The 21,562-nt window shown below is 36.5% G+C and overlaps 1 protein-coding gene across 1 annotated transcript; it reads left to right on the top strand.

The window, feature by feature from the left end:
- The first annotated feature begins 12,951 nt into the window (after nt 1–12,951).
- LOC107825341 (VQ motif-containing protein 9-like) lies at nt 12,952–14,602 on the top strand. Its single transcript, XM_016652192.2, has one exon. It carries the CDS (start codon nt 13,397–13,399, stop codon nt 14,345–14,347), a length of 951 nt encoding a protein of 316 aa, XP_016507678.1. The 5' UTR covers nt 12,952–13,396; the 3' UTR covers nt 14,348–14,602.
- The last annotated feature ends 6,960 nt before the right edge of the window (nt 14,603–21,562 follow it).

Here is a 21,562-nt window from a genome sequence, read left to right as displayed (position 1 = left end):
AGAAAAATAATTTTTCACATAATCTAGTGATTCGAAACTGATATTCTTCAACAAAAAAATATTAAATCCTTGCAATGCTGGCTTGACTACAGCTAAATGAAGAAGTTTCAGCTTATACCCATCAATTCCTAGTAGGTGCTAAATTAAAATTAATGATAGCAAATATATAGGCAAAATTTTGTTATTTATTTGATGTCCATTTTTACCAATTGACTCTTCAAACAAATGTTTTTTCAAAAATAAATAAATAATTTTTTAAAATATTGACTGATTTTTGTGATGTTTCTTTCTCCAGCATGTAGGTTTACTTCATTATATATGTAAGTAAACTTTTATTCGATTTTTAAGCTCTTTTTTGTTACCTGGATAACCATAGACGTGTACCCTATATGTTACATTTATTTTAAAAGAAATTCGATTTATTAAAATTTAGCTATATTGTATTAAAGAACTTAATTATAGGGTTTTAAATGTGAAAGAGATTTATAGTTATATGGAATAGTTTTTTTTTACCATAGGCGCAATAGTATTTAAATAATCAGAAAAGATAATAAAAGTTCCTAGCATGATTGCATATGATCATTAACCAAATTAAGTATGATAACTTGACAAAAAAAAAAAGAAGATAAATTTCTTTTTTAATTTAATTCAAATTTAAAAACTTTATCTATAATTCAAAATTATTCTTTAATTCAAATTCAGTTATATATATATATATATATATATATATATATATATATATATATATATATATATATATATATATATAACATAGTCAAATATAGAATAAAGTTACCATATACTATTTGCATTTATTAACTTGTCACTTGGCTTAAGCAAATGTGTGTGTGTGTGTGTGTGTGTGTGTGTGTGAGAGAGAGAGAGAGAGAGAGACTAACATAGTCAAATATAGAATAAAGTTACCATATACTATTTGCATTTATTAGCTTGCCACTTGGCTTAACCACAATGCAATTATATATGGTAACTTTCTTGCTTTAATATATATATATATATATATATATATATATATATATATATATATATATATAGATAGATAGATAGATAGATAATGTTAATTATAATGGTTATTTGATTAATTATCTCTATCTTAAATTAATCAATGAGTACATAACTTCTCTTTAAAGTCCAACCAAATTGGAAAATAGGACCACAGGTCCATAATACTGTATGTAACCGTTTGGATGGTGCGATTTTATCCTTTAAATATTCTGGTTAACTTATAATGTTTGCATATTTATTAACATACCTAACGAAAATTGGACCCTTTTTTTTGTTGGAATTTTTGGATTTATCTCAATGAGAACAACACAGTGGAACAGTTAGTTTGAAGAAAATTACTATCCTGTTTTAAATCTACTTCGAACTCAATAATATATGCAAAACATGTCATTTGAATTTCTAAAATTTTAAAATTTGTAAATAAGAAATTTATCTTAAATGTCTCTGTCCAAACCATCCTTAAAACGCAAACAATGTTTAGTACCAAATAATACTAACAATCAAAGCGTAGTCACACGATCGATTTGGACCCCTAATATTGAACAGTTAATTCATGTAATTGAAGTAAACATTGTCCCGAAATCTAAGAATCGAATTGACTCCGTTTAGTATTTCACAAGGCTAAATAACTACTACGAAATAATACCAACAAAGGTTGTGGTGGAGTGGTAAGTATTCCTTCATCCTCAACCAAATGTCTTGGGTTCGAGCCCCTGGGTATGGAGTCGCCTTTGTTAGGGGACGCTTAACCCCCAATGTGGGACTTCCCAGCGCGAATCCTGTCACGACCCAAAAATCCCTCCAAAGAAGTCGTGATGGCACCTAGTTTCTAAACTAGGTAAGCCTAACATTTACTGTAATAATATGGGTATTCACTAACTTTAAATTAAATTACTCTGAACAAAATACAATTCCCAAAACCGGTAGTACAAGTCACAAGCCTTTCTAAGAGTAGTTATACAATATGATTACATCATTGTTCCGAAGCAAAGGGAACAAATGGAAATAAGTACAATTGAAGGTGACTCTGAGGACTGCGAATGCTATAGCAGGTTTACCTTGAGTCTCCACCGCAACGAATAGCTACCGTCGATCAAAGGCATGGATCTGTACACAAAAATGTACAGAAGTGTAGTATCAGCACAACCGACCCCATGTGCTGGTAAGTGTCTAGCCTACCCCGACGAAGTAGTGACAAGGCTAGGACCAGACACACACATAAACCTGTGCAGTTTATAGCGTACAAAATAATATGAAGCAAATAATAATAATGGCAACGATGATCAACCAATGATATAAATAGCAGGCAACAAGAACACCAAAATTGCGTCTCAACAAATAACAAATACAAGTGCAATCAATTAATCAAGTCCTTCAAATATAAATCTTTCGCTTATAAATCCTTCAAGTAATAATCTCTAAGATAATATGTTTTTCAATAAATATATTTTGAATATATTTCCTTCAAATAGATATCTTTCATATAAGCATCTTTCGAATATAATTCTTTCGAGTAAAGGTCACCTTGTGACACCTCATATCATAATCATAAATAATATAGGTCTCAACCCACTTTCGAAATTTCACAGCACCTCGTTCCCACATTTATGTCACAACCGTACGGACATCTCACGTGCCATTAAATAAAACCATAATATTTTCCCCGGCACCTTGTGCCCACATATTTCTGTCTCACATTACACAACAATATTCTCATGTTACTCAGCTCATAGGTTCCATAACCCAATACAATTAAAAATGTTCAAGGAGCCTCATTCACTTAACATAAAGTAGAGTACATCTCCCAACGCAATTAGGAAATCAACAAAAAAAGATGACGTTATTATTTATTTATTTCTGAAATCATTTGATAAAGAAAATACCCTTTTCAATTACTGTGCAATATCAAATGAATTAGTACCTTTAATACGAAATCAATTGAGTTAAAAATGTGACAATTTTTTTTGAAATTTGGAGTTTTGAACACAAACAAATAAATAAGGCGAGGTATCGTAAACACTATGGATTCGAACATAATGGGTCACAACAGTAAAGGGACCTAACTAGTTAATACACTTGAATTGTTAATAACAAGTAAACACATCAACAGTGAGTAGGAAAACAACAGTTGCACGGCATCATCCTTCGTGCTTTTACTCTCGTTCTCACCAAATCAATCATATAAAGTACACGGCATTTTCCTTCGTGCTTTACCTCACATAATGATGGCACGGAATGATCCTTCGTGCATTAACATTTATATCATGGCACGGAATGATCCTTCGTGCATTAACATTTATATCATGGCACGGAATGACCCTTCGTGCATTAACATTTATATCATGGCACGGAATGACCCTTCGTGCTTTACACTCTTTCCTCACAAACAACAATACACGGCATTACCCTTCGTGCTTTTATCACTCTTCCTCACCCAAGCAACAATCACAAACAATGGGCGAGGGAATAGACAAGGCTAAAATATGAATCCCGACAAGGGAACAATAAGTAAACAATTTAGATCCCGGCAAGGGGACAACATTAATAATATAAATTTCCCGGCAATAGAACAATTGATGCCTCTTTCTCTTTCTTTCACTTTCATTTCATAACTCACTCTAACACTTGAACCAATGCTCCAAAGTATGCAATTATCTCATAAACTTTCACAATTCGTATTATAACTTGAGTCATTGCTCCTCGAAGTTCAAGAACCACAATTACTTCATTAACTTTCCCGGCAAGGGAACAATACTATCAAAACAACCATCCCAACAAGGGAACAATACTTATCAAAACAAACATCCCAACAAGGGAACAATACTATCAAAACAAACATTCCAACAAGGGAACAATAATAATAATAACACATGAAGCGCAATAAACTACAACGGAGTCACAACAATTATAATACAAGACTCACGGGCATGTTCGACCCCCAACGTATAGATACTCGTCACCATGCCTATACGTCGGACACATCACATAACAAGTAGCAAATATACTCAACTCCTATTCCCTCAAGCTAGGGTATACCAAACACTTACCTCGAATGCTCCAAATCAACTCACGCTTCTAGTATAGCTTTACCTTTTGATTCCACCACCAATCCACTCGGATCTAGTCATAAGTTACTTAATCACATTAATAATTACTAAATGAATCATCCCCAATGCATGAAAATAGATTTTTCAAGGTTTTTTCCAAAAAGGTCAAAAATACCCCTGGACCCACGTGGTCGAAACTCGAGGTTCGGACCAAAACCCGGTTACCCATTCCCCCATGAATCCAAATATATGATTTGTTTTTAAATCAGACCCCAAATTGAGGTCCAACTTCTCAATTTGTAGAAAACCTAGGTTCTACCCAAAACACCCAATTTTCCCCATGAAAATCTTTGATTTGAAGTTGAAATTATATTAAAAGATGTTAAGAGATAAAGAAATTAAGTTAGAAATCACTTACCAATCGTTTTGGAGAAGAAAAGTTGTTTGGAAAATCGCCTCTTAGGTTTTGGGTTTTTGAAAAGTGAAAAATGACTGAGATTTCCGAACTTGTATACCTTTCTGAGGACCTGGCGCGGACCGCACAAAAATGTGTTACGGCCGTGCCGAGTGGGAGAAAAATTGGGGCTTCTCTAAACCCTTCCAGCGCGGACCACACTGTTTTGATGCGCGGCCGCGCTGGTTGACCTGAAACCCTAGCCCTCAGACTCAGCCACGTGGACCACACAGAAAGGCATCGCGGCCGCGCGTCTCCAGCGCGGACCGCGCGGAAATGACCGCAGCCGCGCTGGTGTCTGCAACACCTCAACCTGCATTTTCTTAAGTCCAAGACCTCCCGGGCCCCATTCAAAACTCACCCGAGCCCTCGGGGCTCCAAACCAAACATGCACACAACCTTAAAAACATCTTACGGACTTACTCGTGCGATCAAATCGCCAAAATAACATCATATACATAGGATCAAGCCTCAAACACATGATTTTCTTTTCTTCAACTTTCATAACTCAAATTCTCCATTTTTAGTCCGAAACACGTCATATGACGTCCGTTTTTAGCCAAACTTTACAGATAGTGCTTAACACATATTTAAGACTTGTACCGGGCGTCGGAACCAAAATACGAGCCCGATACCTATATTTTCTAACTCCTTTTCATTTCAAATTTTCATATCAAATTTCAGAAAAACAATTTCTTTCAAAAATTCATTTCTCGGGCTTGGGACCTCAGAATTTGATTCCGGGCACACGCCCAAGTCCCATATTTTTCTATGGACCCCCCGGGACCGTCGAATCACAGGTCCGGGTCCGTTTACCCAAAATATTGACCGATGTCAACATTATGCATATTAATACCAAAATTCATCAAATGTTTCACATAATTCACACATTCTAACATAAAAAAAAACTTTCCGGATACGCGCCCGAACTACGTACGCCAATCGAGGCAACTAAAAGCGAGGGTTTCAAGGCCTCAAAAGCGCGGAACAAGGAAGAACTACGGTGATGACCTTTCGGGTCGTCACATTCTCCACCTCTAAAACAACCGTTCGTCCTCGAACGTGCCAAGAATTATTCTGAGGACATTAAATTGATGTTTCTACTTTTACACATATGCTCGTTGTTGATACCACATTACCACATTCAAATAAGTTTGACAATACCATTTCAATTGAGGCTATTTCTCTTACCCGTATTTGTAAACTTTAAGAGCAAATTTCTTACCCTCCGAACATTTCCAAAAAGGTCCGATTTTTTTCACATCATCACACGATCTTAGTCTCACCTGGCTATAGCAACTCGTGCCTACGCACGCTCAACCTTTTAATAGCGCTTAACGGTTGTTCCACACTCCCCCACTTCGGGTCATTCACCCTCAAATAAGAAGTAGAGTCCGCTCTCAAACACATAATGTAACTTATCCCTTTCTTCGCATATCTTAATGTCCCAAATGTTTCTAACTCCCAAAATTTTCAGAAATTTCGGCAGAGCCTCCCCTGTAATTGGGCCTATCCACCTATCAGAGTAACACCAAAACAACTCCTAACAACACATCTACAACCCAACAAGGCACCACAATGTATATATCAATAACACTAATTTTAGCATTACAAACATGACATTATCACAATGATATCTTGACATAAAACGCATCATATGTATGACCTTAACCACATCTCTGATCTCATTAGTTGTTCACAATCAATTACAAAATCTTCAATTAACCTCATGTTAACCAAAATCTCATTTCAATTCCCTTTTTTTTTTCACAACACTGACAACCAATCGCGAGGCATGAAAACCTCATCATTATTTACCCAAATCAACGAATCACATTTAACGCCACCTGGGCACTCACCTCGTAGGTCAAAACTCAATAGTTACAACACAAATATGGCTAAATATGTATAGAATCACATAAGAAAAATTTATCAAATAAGCCTAACAGGCATTACTACCTGTTAATACTATAGTACAAATTTAAATTTCACAAAGGGAGAATTTAAACATATAAATTGTTCACCACAAGGACCTCATCCTTATATAACTTCCACCGTGGCTTGTAGCCCGTTTTAAATATTTCACATCATAAAAAAAATTGTGAGGATCTCGTCCTCAACTCTGCATCACGAGTAATTGCACATTGTGCCAACTGAATTCTTTCCATTTCTTTTCTTTCTTCTCATAAATTCCGATAAACATCACAACACAGAATGAACCCCCATACCAATAGGGTGTACAATTCATAAAAATTGAAATCAATTATTCCGAAATCACATCAAATCCACTGTAGTGAGTAATAGAAAGTAATTTTTTTTTCTTTTGGACTTATAGCCCTTAATAGTGTACAAAATAAAATGATATACACGGGCCAACATCATCAAATCTTTCAACAGGGATAAACTTAAAAGTGGGTCACAAAATTACGAAGCTCACCCATAAGCGGAGCATAATAGGAGGACTCGCCTCAATTTTTATAACCAAATCAAATTAAGGAAAAATATCCTTTTTATAACAATCGGAATCGTACCTGTAACGACACCATCTGGTGTAGTGGCCTCAGCCACACCATAGCAACCATATCAATGGGTTGGGCCTCCACCTCTTAGGCGTCATCTACCCGCTCGTCCTCTATCTCTAACTTGTAGTGTATGTAGATTAGTAACTATAATGGAGTGTGTATTGACTATTCTACTAAAGTAGGTTTCTCCCAAGTCTGGGACAATTTCTCATGATGTTCCTAGTATCACCACATTCATAACAACTCATCTACAGTTCGGCTGCTCATTCTGAGTCTGTGTCGGATAACTAGGATAACCATTGAAGGAATCATATGCCAGTGGTGCATTAAAAGATGACTGTCCCATGAGAGTGCCCTGATTAATTGGAGCACTACGAGTATTCTGAAATTGTTTCCATGTCCCTGCTAATACCCAAATGTAGAATTATTATGGACACAGGAATATCGAAAGTCCCAACATCTTCCTATACAAATCTCAGCTCTTACTCATATACAAGTTTCAGAGAACCTTTGAATACCACATAATTACATCTCAGGCCAAAACTGATATGACACATGACCCCACAATTTGATCGTTGATAGTGGACTCCCTTCACTTAGCACGAAGCCATATGAAACATTCCGATGATTCACAATAATAACCTTTATCGCTCGTACGACACCGGTCATAAGACACCTCAAGCTATTTATTTGGCGCATGTCATCCTCGTGACAATTAAACTCGCTTCCTCCAGTGTCTTGGCTTGCTAATATGTACCTTCCGCCAAATAGAAATCCCATACAAACCACATTATCTCTAATATCACCAACTATCTTCGGATCTACATCCACCTCGTGACCATGCCACGATTGTGATGATTAGGCAACTAATTAAGCCCTCTTAAGATATTACTTATCAACCAAATGTCAGAATCTGATGCACCCCCATGCGCACAACTGAAAGATCTTTTTGCGCTTCCATATCTTCAAATCTGAACGACACGTGGTAACAATGGTTGAGTAGCCCTGGCTCTCTTATAACCTTTTACGGTATCACAAACCATTGGCGTAGTGCGCAATTCCATACATGAGTGGATGCAAAAGAACATAAGATATATGCTTCAAGCTGAATAAATGTTGCACGATAAGGGATGAATGAAGTGGAAATTTTTCCTACTAGTTCTGTAGCCTCTCGAAGATAAGTACAGACGTCTCCGTACCGATCCGCAAGACTCTACTAAACTCGCTTATGACTTGTAGCACATATGAACCTAGAGCTCTGATACCAACTGTCACGACCCAAAAATCCCTTCAAAGAAGTCGTGATGGCACCTAGTTTCTAAACTAGGTAAGCCTAACATTTACTGTAATAATATGGGTATTCACTAACTTTAAATTAAATTACTCTGAACAAAATACAATTCCCAAAACCGGTAGTACAAGTCACAAGCCTTTCTAAGAGTAGTTATACAATATGATTACATCACTGTTCCGAAGCAAAGGGAACAAATGGAAATAAGTACAATTGAAGGTGACTCTGAGGACTGCGAATGCTATAGCAGGTTTACCTTGAGTCTCCACCGCAACGAATAGCTACCGTCGATCAAAGGCATGGATCTGTACACAAAAATGTACAGAAGTGTAGTATCAGCACAACCGACCCCATGTGCTGGTAAGGGTCTAGCCTACCCCGACGAAGTAGTAACAAGGCTAGGACCAGACACTCACATAAACCTGTGCAGTTTATAGCGTACAAAATAATATGAAGCAAATAATAATAATGGCAACGATGATCAACCAATGATATAAATAGCAGGCAACAAGAACACCAAAATTTCTTCTCAACAAATAACAAATACAAGTGCAATCAATTAATCAAGTCCTTCAAATATAAATCTTTCGCTTATAAATCCTTCAAGTAATAATCTCTAAGATAATATGTTTTTCAATAAATATATTTTGAATATATTTCCTTCAAATAGATATCTTTCATATAAGCATCTTTCGAATATAATTCTTTCGAGTAAAAGTCACCTTGTGACACCTCATATCATAATCATAAATAATATAGGTCTCAGCCCACTTTCGAAATTTCACAGCACCTCGTTCCCACATTTATGTCACAACCGCACGGACAGCTCACGTGCCATTAAATAAAACCATAATATTTTCCCCGGCACCTTGTGCCCACATATTTCTGTCTCACATTACACAACAATATTCTCATGTTACTCAGCTCATAGGTTCCATAACCCAATACAATTAAAAATGTTCAAGGAGCCTCATTCACTTAACATAAAGTAGAGTACATCTCCCAACGCAATTAGGAAATCAACAAAAAAAGATGACGTTATTATTTATTTATTTCTGAAATCATTTGATAAAGAAAATACCCTTTTCAATTACTGTACAATATCGAATGAATTAGTACCTTTAATACGAGAAATCAATTGAGTTAAAAATGTGACAATTTTTTTGAAATTTGGAGTTTTGAACACAAACAAATAAATAAGGCGAGGTATCGTAAACACTATGGATTCGAACACAATGGGTCACAACAGTAAAGGGACCTAACTAGTTAATACACTTGAATTGTTAATAACAAGTAAACACATCAACAGTGAGTAGGAAAACAACAGTTGCACAGCATCATCCTTCGTGCTTTTACTCTCGTTCTCACCAAATCAATCATATAAAGTACACGGCATTTTCCTTCGTGCTTTACCTCACATAATGATGGCACGGAATGATCCTTCGTGCATTAACATTCATATCATGGCACGGAATGACCCTTCGTGCATTAACATTTATATCATTGCACGGAATGCCCTTCGTGCATTAACATTTATATCATGGCACGGAATGACCCTTCGTGCTTTACACTCTTTCCTCACAAACAACAATACACGGCATCACCCTTCGTGCTTTTATCACTCTTCCTCACCCAAGCAACAATCACAAATAATGGGGCGAGGGAATAGACAAGGCTAAAATAGGAATCCCGGCAAGGGAACAATAAGTAAACAATTTAGATCCCGGCAAGGGGACAACATTAATAATATAAATTTCCCGGCAATAGAACAATTGATGCCTCTTTCTCTTTCTTTCACTTTCATTTCATAACTCACTCTAACACTTGAGCCAATGCTCCAAAGTATGCAATTATCTCATAAACTTTCACAATTCGTATTATAACTTGAGTCATTGCTCCTCGAAGTTCAAGAACCACAATTACTTCATTAACTTTCCCGGCAAGAGAACAATACTATCAAAACAACCATCCCAACAAGGGAACAATACTTATCAAAACAAGCATCCCAACAAGGGAACAATACTATCAAAACAAACATTCCAACAAGGGAACAATAATAATAATAACACATGAAGCGCAATAAAATACAACGGAGTCACAACAATTATAATACAAGACTCACGGGCATGTTCGACCCCCAACGTATAGATACTCGTCACCATGCCTATACGTCGGACACATCACATAACAAGTAGCAAATATACTCAACTCCTATTCCCTCAAGCTAGGGTAGACCAAACACTTACCTCGAATGCTCCAAACTCAACTCACGCTTCTAGTATAGCTTTACCTCTTGATTCCACCACCAATCCTCTCGGATCTAGTCATAAGTTACTTAATCACATTAATAATTACTAAATGAATCATCTCCAATGCATGAAAATAGATTTTTCAAGGTTTTTCCCAAAAAGGTAAAAAAATACTCCCGGACCCACGTGGTCGAAACTCGAGGTTCGGACCAAAACCCGGTTACCCATTCCCCCATGAATCCAAATATATGGTTTGTTTTTAAATCGCACCCCAAATTGAGGTCCAACTTCTCAATTTTTGTAGAAAACCTAGGTTCTACCCAAAACACCCAATTTTCCCCATGAAAATCTTTGTTTTGAAGTTGAAATTATATTAAAAGATGTTAAGGGATAAAGAAATTAAGTTAGAAATCACTTACCAATCGTTTTGGAGAAGAAAAGTTGTTTGAAAAATCGCCTCTTAGGTTTTGGGTTTTTGAAAAGTGAAAAATGACTGAGATTTCCGAACTTGTATACCTTTCTGAGGACCTGGCGCGGACCGCACAAAAATGTGTTGCGGCCGCGCCGAGTGGGAGAAAAATTGGGGCTTCTCTGAACCCTTCCAGCGCGGACCGCACTATTTTGGTGCGCGGCCGCACTGGTTGACCTGAAACTCTAGCCCTCAGACTCAGCCACGCGGACCGCACAGAAAGGCATCGCGGCCGCGCGTCTCCAGCGCGGACCGCGCGGAAATGACCGCGGCCGCGCTGGTGTCTGCAACACCTGAACCTGCATTTTCTTAAGTCCAAGACCTCCCGGGCTCCATTCAAAACTCACCCGAGCCCTCGGAGCTCCAAACCAAACATGCACACAACCTTAAAAACATCTTACGGACTTACTCGTGCGATCAAATCGCCAAAATAACATCATATACATAGGATCAAGCCTCAAACACATGATTTTATTTTCTTCAACTTTCATAACTCAAATTCTCCATTTTTAGTCCGAAACACGTCATATGACGTCCGTTTTTAGCCAGACTTTACAGATAGTGCTTAACACATATTTAAGACTTGTACCGGGCGTCAGAACCAAAATACGAGCCCGATACCTATATTTTCTAACTCCTTTTCATTTCAAATTTTCATATCAAATTTCAGAAAAACAATTTCTTTCAAAAATTCATTTCTCGGGCTTGGGACCTCAGAATTTGATTCCGGGCACACGCCCAAGTTCCATATTTTTTTACGGACCCTCCGGGACCGTCGAATCACAGGTCCGGGTCCGTTTACCCAAAATGTTGACCGATGTCAACATTTTGCATATTAATACCAAAATTCATCAAACGTTTCACATAATTCACACATTCTAACATAAAAAAACTTTCTGGCTACGCGCCCGAACTACGCACGCCAATCGAGGCAACTAAAAGCGAGGTTTTCAAGGCCTCGAAAGCGCGGAACAAGGAAGAACTACGGTGATGACCCTTCGGGTCGTCACAAATCCGAATTTAGTAGGGTTCCAATATAGGTACCGAACACTAGGTGAAAAACCCCCCAAAAAACTACTTTGAAATATTTGCCTTTTGTTTTTACATAAGTTGATGAGTGCTTGATGTAACATGAGTTTAAATTAAATCGTTATATCAAATTTAATTATCTAAGTAGGGCGCGAAAAACATCAAACTTAGATAAGAATCTCAAAGTACCTATATTTTTCACTTGATTAGTGATCTCCACATTTAAATGAGACAACTCTAACTCATAATTTTCTTATTTAGCAGCTAATTATTAAGTTTGTCAGTTGTAAAATTTAGAATTAGAATTTATTTTGCAGTTCAATATTTTCAACTTTATCCTGTACTAGAGTAAAAATAAAAATAATTTATTACTATCACTATCAGTTTAGTAATCTCACGGTACAAATGTATCATATCCGAGTCACTAGACTCACTTCTTATGCCGAGTCAACTCGAGAACAAGACAGAAAAACAACGTAATCACACACACCCCATTCCATTCTTATCTGCAAAAACTGATATCACACGCATCCTCCTCATCATCATTATCATCAATTCATCATCTTTATTATTTTGGACACTCCTCTACACACACACACGAATGTACAGTTTTCCTTGTAAAATCTATGTAATTGAATTTATAATTTTTTATACGAAATATAAATTTACATATAAAATTTATTAAAATTATAAAAATGATAAATATAATTTATATCTTTAAAAATATAAATAATTTAATATTAAAAATATTAAAAATTAAATTTATAAAATTTAAGTTCTGGGATCCGCTTGTGCCTTCAAACACATATAGCCAATTTTCCTCTTTATTTATTTAAAGCCTTTCATTTACCCCCTTCTCTTCGTTTAAGCTAAAGCAAATCCCTTTCCCCCTCTAAATTAACCCCCAGTCCCAGACATGTCCTCTCTTTTTCTTCCTTTGATTCACTCTCTTTCTTCCTCTGGTCTTACAGAAATAGCAAAAAAGGAACATGGTTTACTGTATCAAGTTTGAATCTTTGTAATCTTACAACTTGATTACTTTAATACTAATAAAAGGCATAATCTTTAATTTATTACTGTTTTAAGTCCTATTTATTTCCTATATATAATATATTTGTCCCTACTCTGTGGTCACCCTCTCTCTTGTTAAAAAGTCTGCAGGATAAGGAAGAAAAAATAGATACTCTACTCTTTTTCTTTTTTATTATATACAACCCCACTAATAACCCCATTTTCTAGAGAGAGAAAGTGTTGGACTGTTCTAGAGTGAGAAAGTATTGGAAGCTCAGCTCTGCTGCTCTTTTATTTGTTAATGGATAATAAAAGCTGTAATTCATCTGGTGGTGACGCTGATTCTACTTCTGCTACGAGTAGTAGCAGCAGTGGTAATAGAGATATGTATTTGAAACATCTTAACAAAATCTCCCATAAGATTTCTAAACCCATTAGAAAACCTCCTCCTCCTCCTCTTTTTGACAACAACCAGAATCTTCAGACGCGTCCGCAGGCGCAGACCCAACACGCGCCACCACCGGGACCGCCTCTTCAGAATTTGCAGCCTCAACCGCAGCAACAGCCACCGGTGTATAATATTAACAAGAGTGATTTTAGGGATGTTGTTCAGAAACTTACTGGTTCCCCTGCTCATGAACGGATTTCTACTCCTCCGCCTATACAACAGCCTAAGGCTCCGAGTTCACGGTTGCAGAGGATCCGTCCTCCGCCGCTTGCTCAGATTACCAACCGGCCTCCTCCCTTCGTGAACGCTTCTAACGCTGTTGCTGGTGGAGGTATTGGATGTGGTGGTGGATTTGTTGGCGGTCAACGGCCTGTTCAAGCACAGCCGTTATCTCCTCTTCCGCCGTTTCCAGGGGTGCATGCCGCGGCGGAATCGCCGATCTCCGCTTACATGAGGTTTCTGCAGAGCTCAATCGCCTCTGGTCCTAGTGGGTTATCACCACTGGCTCTGCGGTGGAACAACGTTGGTCCGCCGCAGCAGCAGCCGCAGTTTTCGCCTCAGTCGTTTCCGCTGCCGCAGCAACAGAACATTCCTCCGCCGCCGACAGTGTCTTCTTCCGTTTTACCACCGTTTCCAGCTTTTCCGTCATCGCCGCTGCCGTTTGGGTGTTTGCCGTCGCCAAAATCGCCGTACGGTTTGCCGTCTCCCAGTCTGCTGCTTTCACCGTCCGGTCACCTAGGGTTTCAGCAGCTCCCTCTGTCGCCGACACTTCCTGTGCCAAGCCCAAAATGGAAGGGTATTTGAGGAATTTCATAGAAACATTAAAAAAAAAGGTAAGTCTTTTAGGAGTTTTAAAAATCTATATTTTTGTGTTTTTATTTTTTATTTTTATAATAGGAATATATTTTGTACATGTACATTTTGGGGGGAATTTGATTGGATTATATTCAAGAGTAGTCTTTTATGCCCATATATGATGATGTAGCTATCAAATGGCTAATTAGAGTTTGTTTTGTACATGACTGTTAAAGACAATGAAGAGAATTTTTTGTTTGTTAATTCAGCTATTCTTTATCCTCTTCAGTGAGAAATTTGTACAATACTGATTTTTTGTGGTCTACTACTTCCTTTAATCTTTAAGTTCCATTTATTTAGAATGTGATTGAGCGAGCTGATTATTGGTACTGCGAATTCCTTGTATGTAGTTGCTGATGGGTTCTAAGGAAATGTATTCCTTTCAGCTAAGGCATCTGTAAAAGGATATTTGGTAAATTTGTGCCTATCACAGCTAAGGGTGTGTTAGTTTGGTCATCTTGATGGAGTGACAAGTTCAAATTAGACTCTGCACTTGCTTTTGGTGCAGTATCCAGTTCCAATTTGTTTAGATTTGCCGTAACTAGGGTACTTTTAGTTTCCCTTTTTATTGAGTTATTTCGCGCAGATTCCTCATATTCCTAGCATCATATATGCTACATACGAGAATCTTGTACATCTTTTTAAGTCACTGATGAAGTTTTGAAGTGCATGATTACTGCATTTTCAACTTAAGGGGCAGAATTGAGGCCTTTTTTTCTTCTAATCTTTGTGAGTTTGTCACTAGCATTTTTTCATGGCATTGGCATTGTTCCTTTCCTTCTGGCATTTGATATAATTTGTTAGTATTACCTTGTTGATTGGTGGTAGTTGTGGTTGGTGCAAGATGGCTGGGGTTGTGCACCATATAATCTCTGCTTTGTGTCTAATTGAGTTTACTGGTTTATTTTTTGTCCCTCAACACCAATGGTTTTTTCATTTTCCTGACGTGGAGTTTGATGTTGATAGTTTTCATGTAAGGTATAGTAAACTGAAGCTTGCTGAACCTACTGACTGAGTGCTCCTTTGTTTAATTCATCTTTACTTGAAAAATTAAACATGGTGCTACTTTCCAATTATTGCTTTCTATGTGCTGCGTTATTTGTTTGTGGTTTTGCTAGTTGTTGGCCAAGGGAAGATTATCTTTGATGAGCATATGAAACTTTCTTTGCCAGTCCTACATGGTTGGAAAGTGGAAGCCATTAAAATATAGTTCCTAGTTTGTTATCTGAAGTACAATTATGAGCTTTATTAATCAAAATGTCTTTAGTATGGACGTTGTGTTGAAGTTACTATTTTAGTCTCTAAAGATAAAGGTAAAGCCAACGGCTGACATGGAGAGCTTGTCTTCCTAACGTTAGGTGCTGCGTGTGCTTTTTCTTTGCAACTTCCGATTCATATTTTATGAGAAGGGTTTAATATGTGTGGGAGTATGTTATGTGCTCTGTTAATTTTTAACAACCTTTTGACTGGTTGATTTCAAGAACCTTCTTTTAGCCTTTTGTGCTCGGAGACATGACCGTGGGGCTAATCAGATGGTCTATTCCGTCTCAAGGTTATAACTTCAATGAATCATTTATCTGCTTTACTTAGAGCAACCACATCCACACCCCACTTTAAATGTGGTGATGATGATATTCTCCAAACGTCACTGTATGCTTTTTATAGATGAAATTCATGAGCTCCATTGTGTTGGACGACAGTTCTTTTCAGTAATGGTGCATTGCTTGGACAGAAGACTTACTTGCAGTCGTGTAAATTGATCATGGGTTCAGGAGACATTCTCCAATCTAATCCAATAGCATCTTAGTTTTGGTCTGAAGTAAAAGTATCATGACCTAAGCCCATGACACCTATTGTCTGTTTTGGCGCAACAGATTTTACGGATTTGTCCTTGGGCTACATCATCATCGAGTTCAAAAGTGTGCGTACCATATGAACTTATGTTGTGCCTTATAAAGGTTTTCATTTTCCTCTCCTATTCCGATGTGGATTCACCTAAGGTGACATGTGCAGCCTGTCTTCGCCCGCCTAGAAGCTTGCCGATCCTACTTGACCCTCCTTTGTCAGCTCGCCCTCCACCATTGGCTGTCACATAAAGAATACAACAGGTAAAAGAAAACAACTCTAGAAAATTGTCCCATGTCGCGACGTTACTGATACACAATGTTTGGCAATGGGAATTTGCATGTACTGAAAAACGCAGAATGCAAGTGGCCAAAAAAAGGTGAATTGTTGGAGAAAAACAATATGCCTCTACCTAAGAGCCTGTATTTGGAAAAGGGATAGCAAATCATCATTAGCTTAGACTACTTTTGATGGTGCTGTCATTGCACTTGCCCTTTTATTGCCTTATGGGGTCCGTCATTTGATTCTTTTGTGAAAACAAGTAGTAGTATCTTGACCGGGGCACCATTCTCCAAGTTATCATGTTGGGTAAGAAAAGAGGAGAAAAGAACACTTGTTACAATCTTTTCCTAGGGAATAATACTAACGGAAAAGGGTCAAATTGACCCTTGTACTATTAAAAATAGTTTAAAATTGTCCTCCGTTTGAGTATCAGTCCATAATAACCCCTACTGTTATACTATTGTTCAAATTTTCCCTTGATTTTAATGGAAGGACACGTGGTATCACATAAACTGAAAATCCACCTCCAATTTTAATACTCAATTCTCCTTAGAAACCCACCCTTTTATTGTGATCTATACCCGACCCATTCCCCAAATTTTTACCTTTATTTTTAATTCACTTTCTTCCTTTTTTCCCTTGACATCTCTTTCTTCTTCGTCAATACACCATATCACCTCCTTCATCTCAATTCAATCCAAGACTAAAGAATAAAACAAAAAATCTAGCAAAAATGAAATGACAAGATAATGATAGGATTTCTAAATTTTGAATTGAATTCATGTGTTCGTTACTGCTAGGTCAGGTTCAAGTAGGAGATTCGGAACCCCATTTTCGAAAATTTAGAGCCTCATCCTGGGTTGAGCACTTCTGAATATGAGGTTGATATAAACTTTGAGGTTGGATTTGGTAATTGTTGTAGGATTTCAATTTTTTAAAACCCAGTCGACAATTAAACTTTGTGTCATCGGCTTCACCATTGTTGAAGCTTTAAGAGTTTCAGATTTGAAAATTTCTTTTGGAAGTTGTGTTCCAATATTGAATGGTAGCAATTTAAAAAGTATTGGTATCAATCGGATTTTTGGTCCCGCGAACAATCTGAAAATTACTTTCCTCGTCACCGGGGAACACCCTCTATCTTGTGATTTTGCTATAAGAACGCAACATATTTGTTTAGTGCAAAGTAGTATTTGACTAACACACTAGGAAAGATCAACCTGGCTTGTCATGTCATTGATAATTGTTTACTGCTTAGTAGTTCTTGAACTCTGTTTTAGAACTAAAACGCCACTCCCAGCAGAGGTGCTCCATTGTAAGTAAGTCTACTATGTTTAGACATTTTTCTGAAAATTTAGCTCTTCTTCTTCTTCTTCACATTATTGTATGACTCTTTACCTTCATTTTCCATTTGGGTCGGGTAAGGGTCGGGCGTGGGTTTTAAATTGGAACCAGGTATTAGAGTTAGGAGTGTGTCTTCAATTTGTGTAGTGCCACGTGTCTCTCTGTTAAAATTAGAGGTAAATTTGAACAATAGTATAACGGTAGGGGCTACTATGAGCTGATACTTAAACGAAGGGTAATTTTAAACTATTTTTGATAGTACATGAATATATTTGACCCTTTTCCGTAATACAAAACTTTCTTAAACTTATCCTAACTTTTCCATTTCTTAGTTGGAAAACATAAACTCCATATATGAAATGAAAAGCAAACTCTAGTTCTGAAAAGGAAAAAAAAAACTTTGCCGAACTCATTGTTGAAAAACTCCATATTTGGGGGATCCATCTCCGTCTCATTTTTCTACCCAAATGGGCTAAAACTTCTAGAACGGCCGGCCGAGTCGTTACAATACTAGAGGGAAAAACATAAGTAGGCAGTATTTAAGAAATTTTTTAGATACCTAGCAGCAATAGGTATTTTACAAAATAGGCAGCTAAATAATTATATTCTTAGCAGCAAGCTATAAATATGGGCCTAGAATCACGTTTCAAAAAATTCGTAAAAATTGCACGGGACGACTTGTTTGGTCGCCCCCATTTAACCTATACCCATTTTTTAAAAAGTTTTAACTTGTACCCACTTTTTAAACAACTTCAGTCCCCTTTCTCCTCCTCCTTTTCCCAGTGATCTCCATATCTCTCCGGAACTTAACATTGATGTAACAATATAATGGCTCGATTTATCATGTGTTTCATTGGTTTTTTTTACTAGTCTGTTGTGCACACAGTTATGAAGCAAGAAAAGTACTCTTGAACAACATGGAAAAGAAGAAGATTGATCCTAATCATCCTTCTCAAAAAAAAAAAGCAAAAAAGATTTCATGCTTTAAGTTATTACGTCGTACTGTATGAAATGCCTTTTGAGCTTATGGGTGAATTAAGTGCTGATGTTTTCCTACTTCATTCTTGTACAATTAAGAATCTTGTGCTTCTTCTCTAATTTTCATATGGAAAGTCAGTTAAAACTTCAACTCTAAGAAAACTGAAGTTCGTCAGTTACAAACAAAAACTTTAGCTCTAGAGCTGAAGTTTGACAGTTACAAAACAAAAACTTCAGCTCTAGAGCTGAAGTTCGCCAGTTATAAAAACAAAAACTTCAGCTCTTACAAAAACAAAAACTTCATCTCTAGAGCTAAAGTTCGCTAGTTACAACAAAAACTTCAGCGCTAGAGCTGAAGTTCGCCAGTTACAAAAATAAAAATTTCAGCAATTACAAACAAAAACTTCAGCAAATAGAGAACAAAACTTCATCTACTATGCTTAAGTTCAGCAATTACAAACAAAAGCTTCAGCACACTTGCTACTTCAGTCCCGTCTACTAGAATGCTGAAGTTTTGCGTGATTGCCTTTGCTACTTCAGCCCCGTATGCTGAAGTTACGCGAAAAAGTGGGTACGTTTACAATTTTTTTTGCAAAGCGGGCACAAGTTAAAACGTGACCCAAAAAGCGGGTATAGATGCAAATGTCCCAAAAAATTCAAAGCATTCAATTCCTAAAAAAAAATTCCAAAGCAGTTCCGATTCTTGAATACACTTCCTAAATTACCGCCGAACAATAATGAAGAGATTAATGCATTTTCTGTTGCTACGTGTATATATGAGATTAATGGACTCTAATACATTTTGAAAACATATCGTACATTTATTGTCGAAATTTTTTATGTATCTTACTTGTTCAGATTAATACGACCGCACAAGTTTTTGTCAAACAATATCGAATTAAATGATAAAATTATACTCTTATATACTATTGGTATAAAGTTTTATTTTTAATTATATGTCAAAATAATTTTTACATAGTATAATATGGTATAAATCATTTATAAATTACAATGGTATTTTTAGTATATTAATATACAGAGTATAGTGAATCCTTCAGCCATTATATGTATGTATTGTGGTTTATGGAATAATAGTAGATAACTAAATATATACATGGAATAAGTATATACATGGTATATACATACATACATACATACATACATACATACATACATACATACATACATACATATATATATATATATATATATATATATATATATAGGGTATAATATATGTATAAACAATATATATGACATATTTTATTTATACTACTCATATAAATATTCAAAGTACTACAAATATTCAAAAAATATTTGCATGCTAAATTAAAGGAAAGAAATTTAGAATAGAAAAAAGAGAGATTTGAATGCCAAAATCAAGCAACTAAAATAAAATAGAAAATAGTAGGAGAGAGAATGTAAAAAGATAAATTAGGATAGAACGGATCCCATAGTTTGTGTTACTCATTAATTGTATACATAATCTTTATCATGTGCTAATATTGTAAAAGACTATGCTATATATGAAATAAACAAGAATTGATATCATTTTCTTAAACACTTTTTGAAAGATGCTCGGTAATGTATTTTTCTCTTTTTATAAATTTTGTGCTATAATTTTTTTAATTTCTAACACTCTTTTTGTGAAATAAATTTATGTACCCTAAGTTTTTTTTTAACTTGAAAAATAATTTTACTCATATGATGGATTTAAAAAATAATTTAATTGAATTCTCTTGCTAAATAATTATTGAAATATTTAATTATTTGGTTTTAACATAAAAAATAATTTATTTTCCGGTGATGCAGATTCTTAATATTAGTTAATCTCATTTTTAAATATTTAACCGTAATAATAATTTTATCCACTATAAATTTTATTTACAAGGAGTAAAAATATCGATCTGACATTCCACTTTTAGATATTTATGTTTGCAAAATTATTAGTGGTATTGACTCTTACCAACATTTTTCTGTGACGACCCGGCCGGTCGTGTTAAGAATTAACGCCCCGATCCCCTATTAACTGCTTTCCCCAAGTTTATTTCTGCTAATGTGATTTGCCGGGATGTTCGGTTTTGAGTTTCGGGGAGTTTTGGGACACTTAGTCCCTAAATAAGAGCTTAAGTGTTGGAAAGTTGACCGTGGTCGGAACAGTGTGAAGACGGTCTCGGAACGAAAATCCGATGGTTCCGTTAGCTCCGTTGGGTGATTTTGGGGTTGGGAGCGTGTTCAGATTGTGTTTTGGAGGTTCGTAGCTAATTTAGGCTTGAAATACCGAAAGTTGAATTTTGGAAGTTTCCGGTTCGATAGCGAGATTTTGATCTCAGGGTTGTAATGGAATTTCGAGAGTTGCAGTAGTTCCGTTATGTCATTTGGGAGGTGTGTGCAAAATTTCAGGTGATTCAGACGTGTTTTGGTTGAGTTTTTGATCGAAAATGGAATTCAGAAGATTTTAGAAGCTTAGGCTTAAATCCTTGGTTAATTCGAGGTTTCGATGTTGTTTTAGGTGTTTTAAGGATTGGTACAAGTTTGGATAGTGGTTTGTGACTTGTTGGTACCTTTGGTTGAGGTCCCGGGGGGCCTCGGGATGATTTCGGATAGTTGACGGAAGGATTTTTGAAGTTAAGAGGTTGCAGGTTCAGCTGGTATCTATCATAACCGCACCTGCGGTTTGGGTTCCGCAGGTGCGGAGCCGCAGAAGCGGCGTTATCA

The sequence above is a fragment of the Nicotiana tabacum genome, chromosome 16, assembly GCF_000715075.1.
Source record: "Nicotiana tabacum cultivar K326 chromosome 16, ASM71507v2, whole genome shotgun sequence".
In the NCBI taxonomy this organism is placed as follows: Eukaryota; Viridiplantae; Streptophyta; class Magnoliopsida; order Solanales; family Solanaceae; genus Nicotiana; species Nicotiana tabacum.
The sequence above is the reverse complement of the archived record's forward strand: the minus strand, read 5'-3'. Positions and strand labels throughout refer to the sequence as shown.

Bases quoted from the DNA above. Each gene is read 5' to 3' on its own strand.
- LOC107825341 (XM_016652192.2), top strand. From the start codon at position 13,397: ATGGATAATAAAAGCTGTAATTCATCTGGTGGTGACGCTGATTCTACT.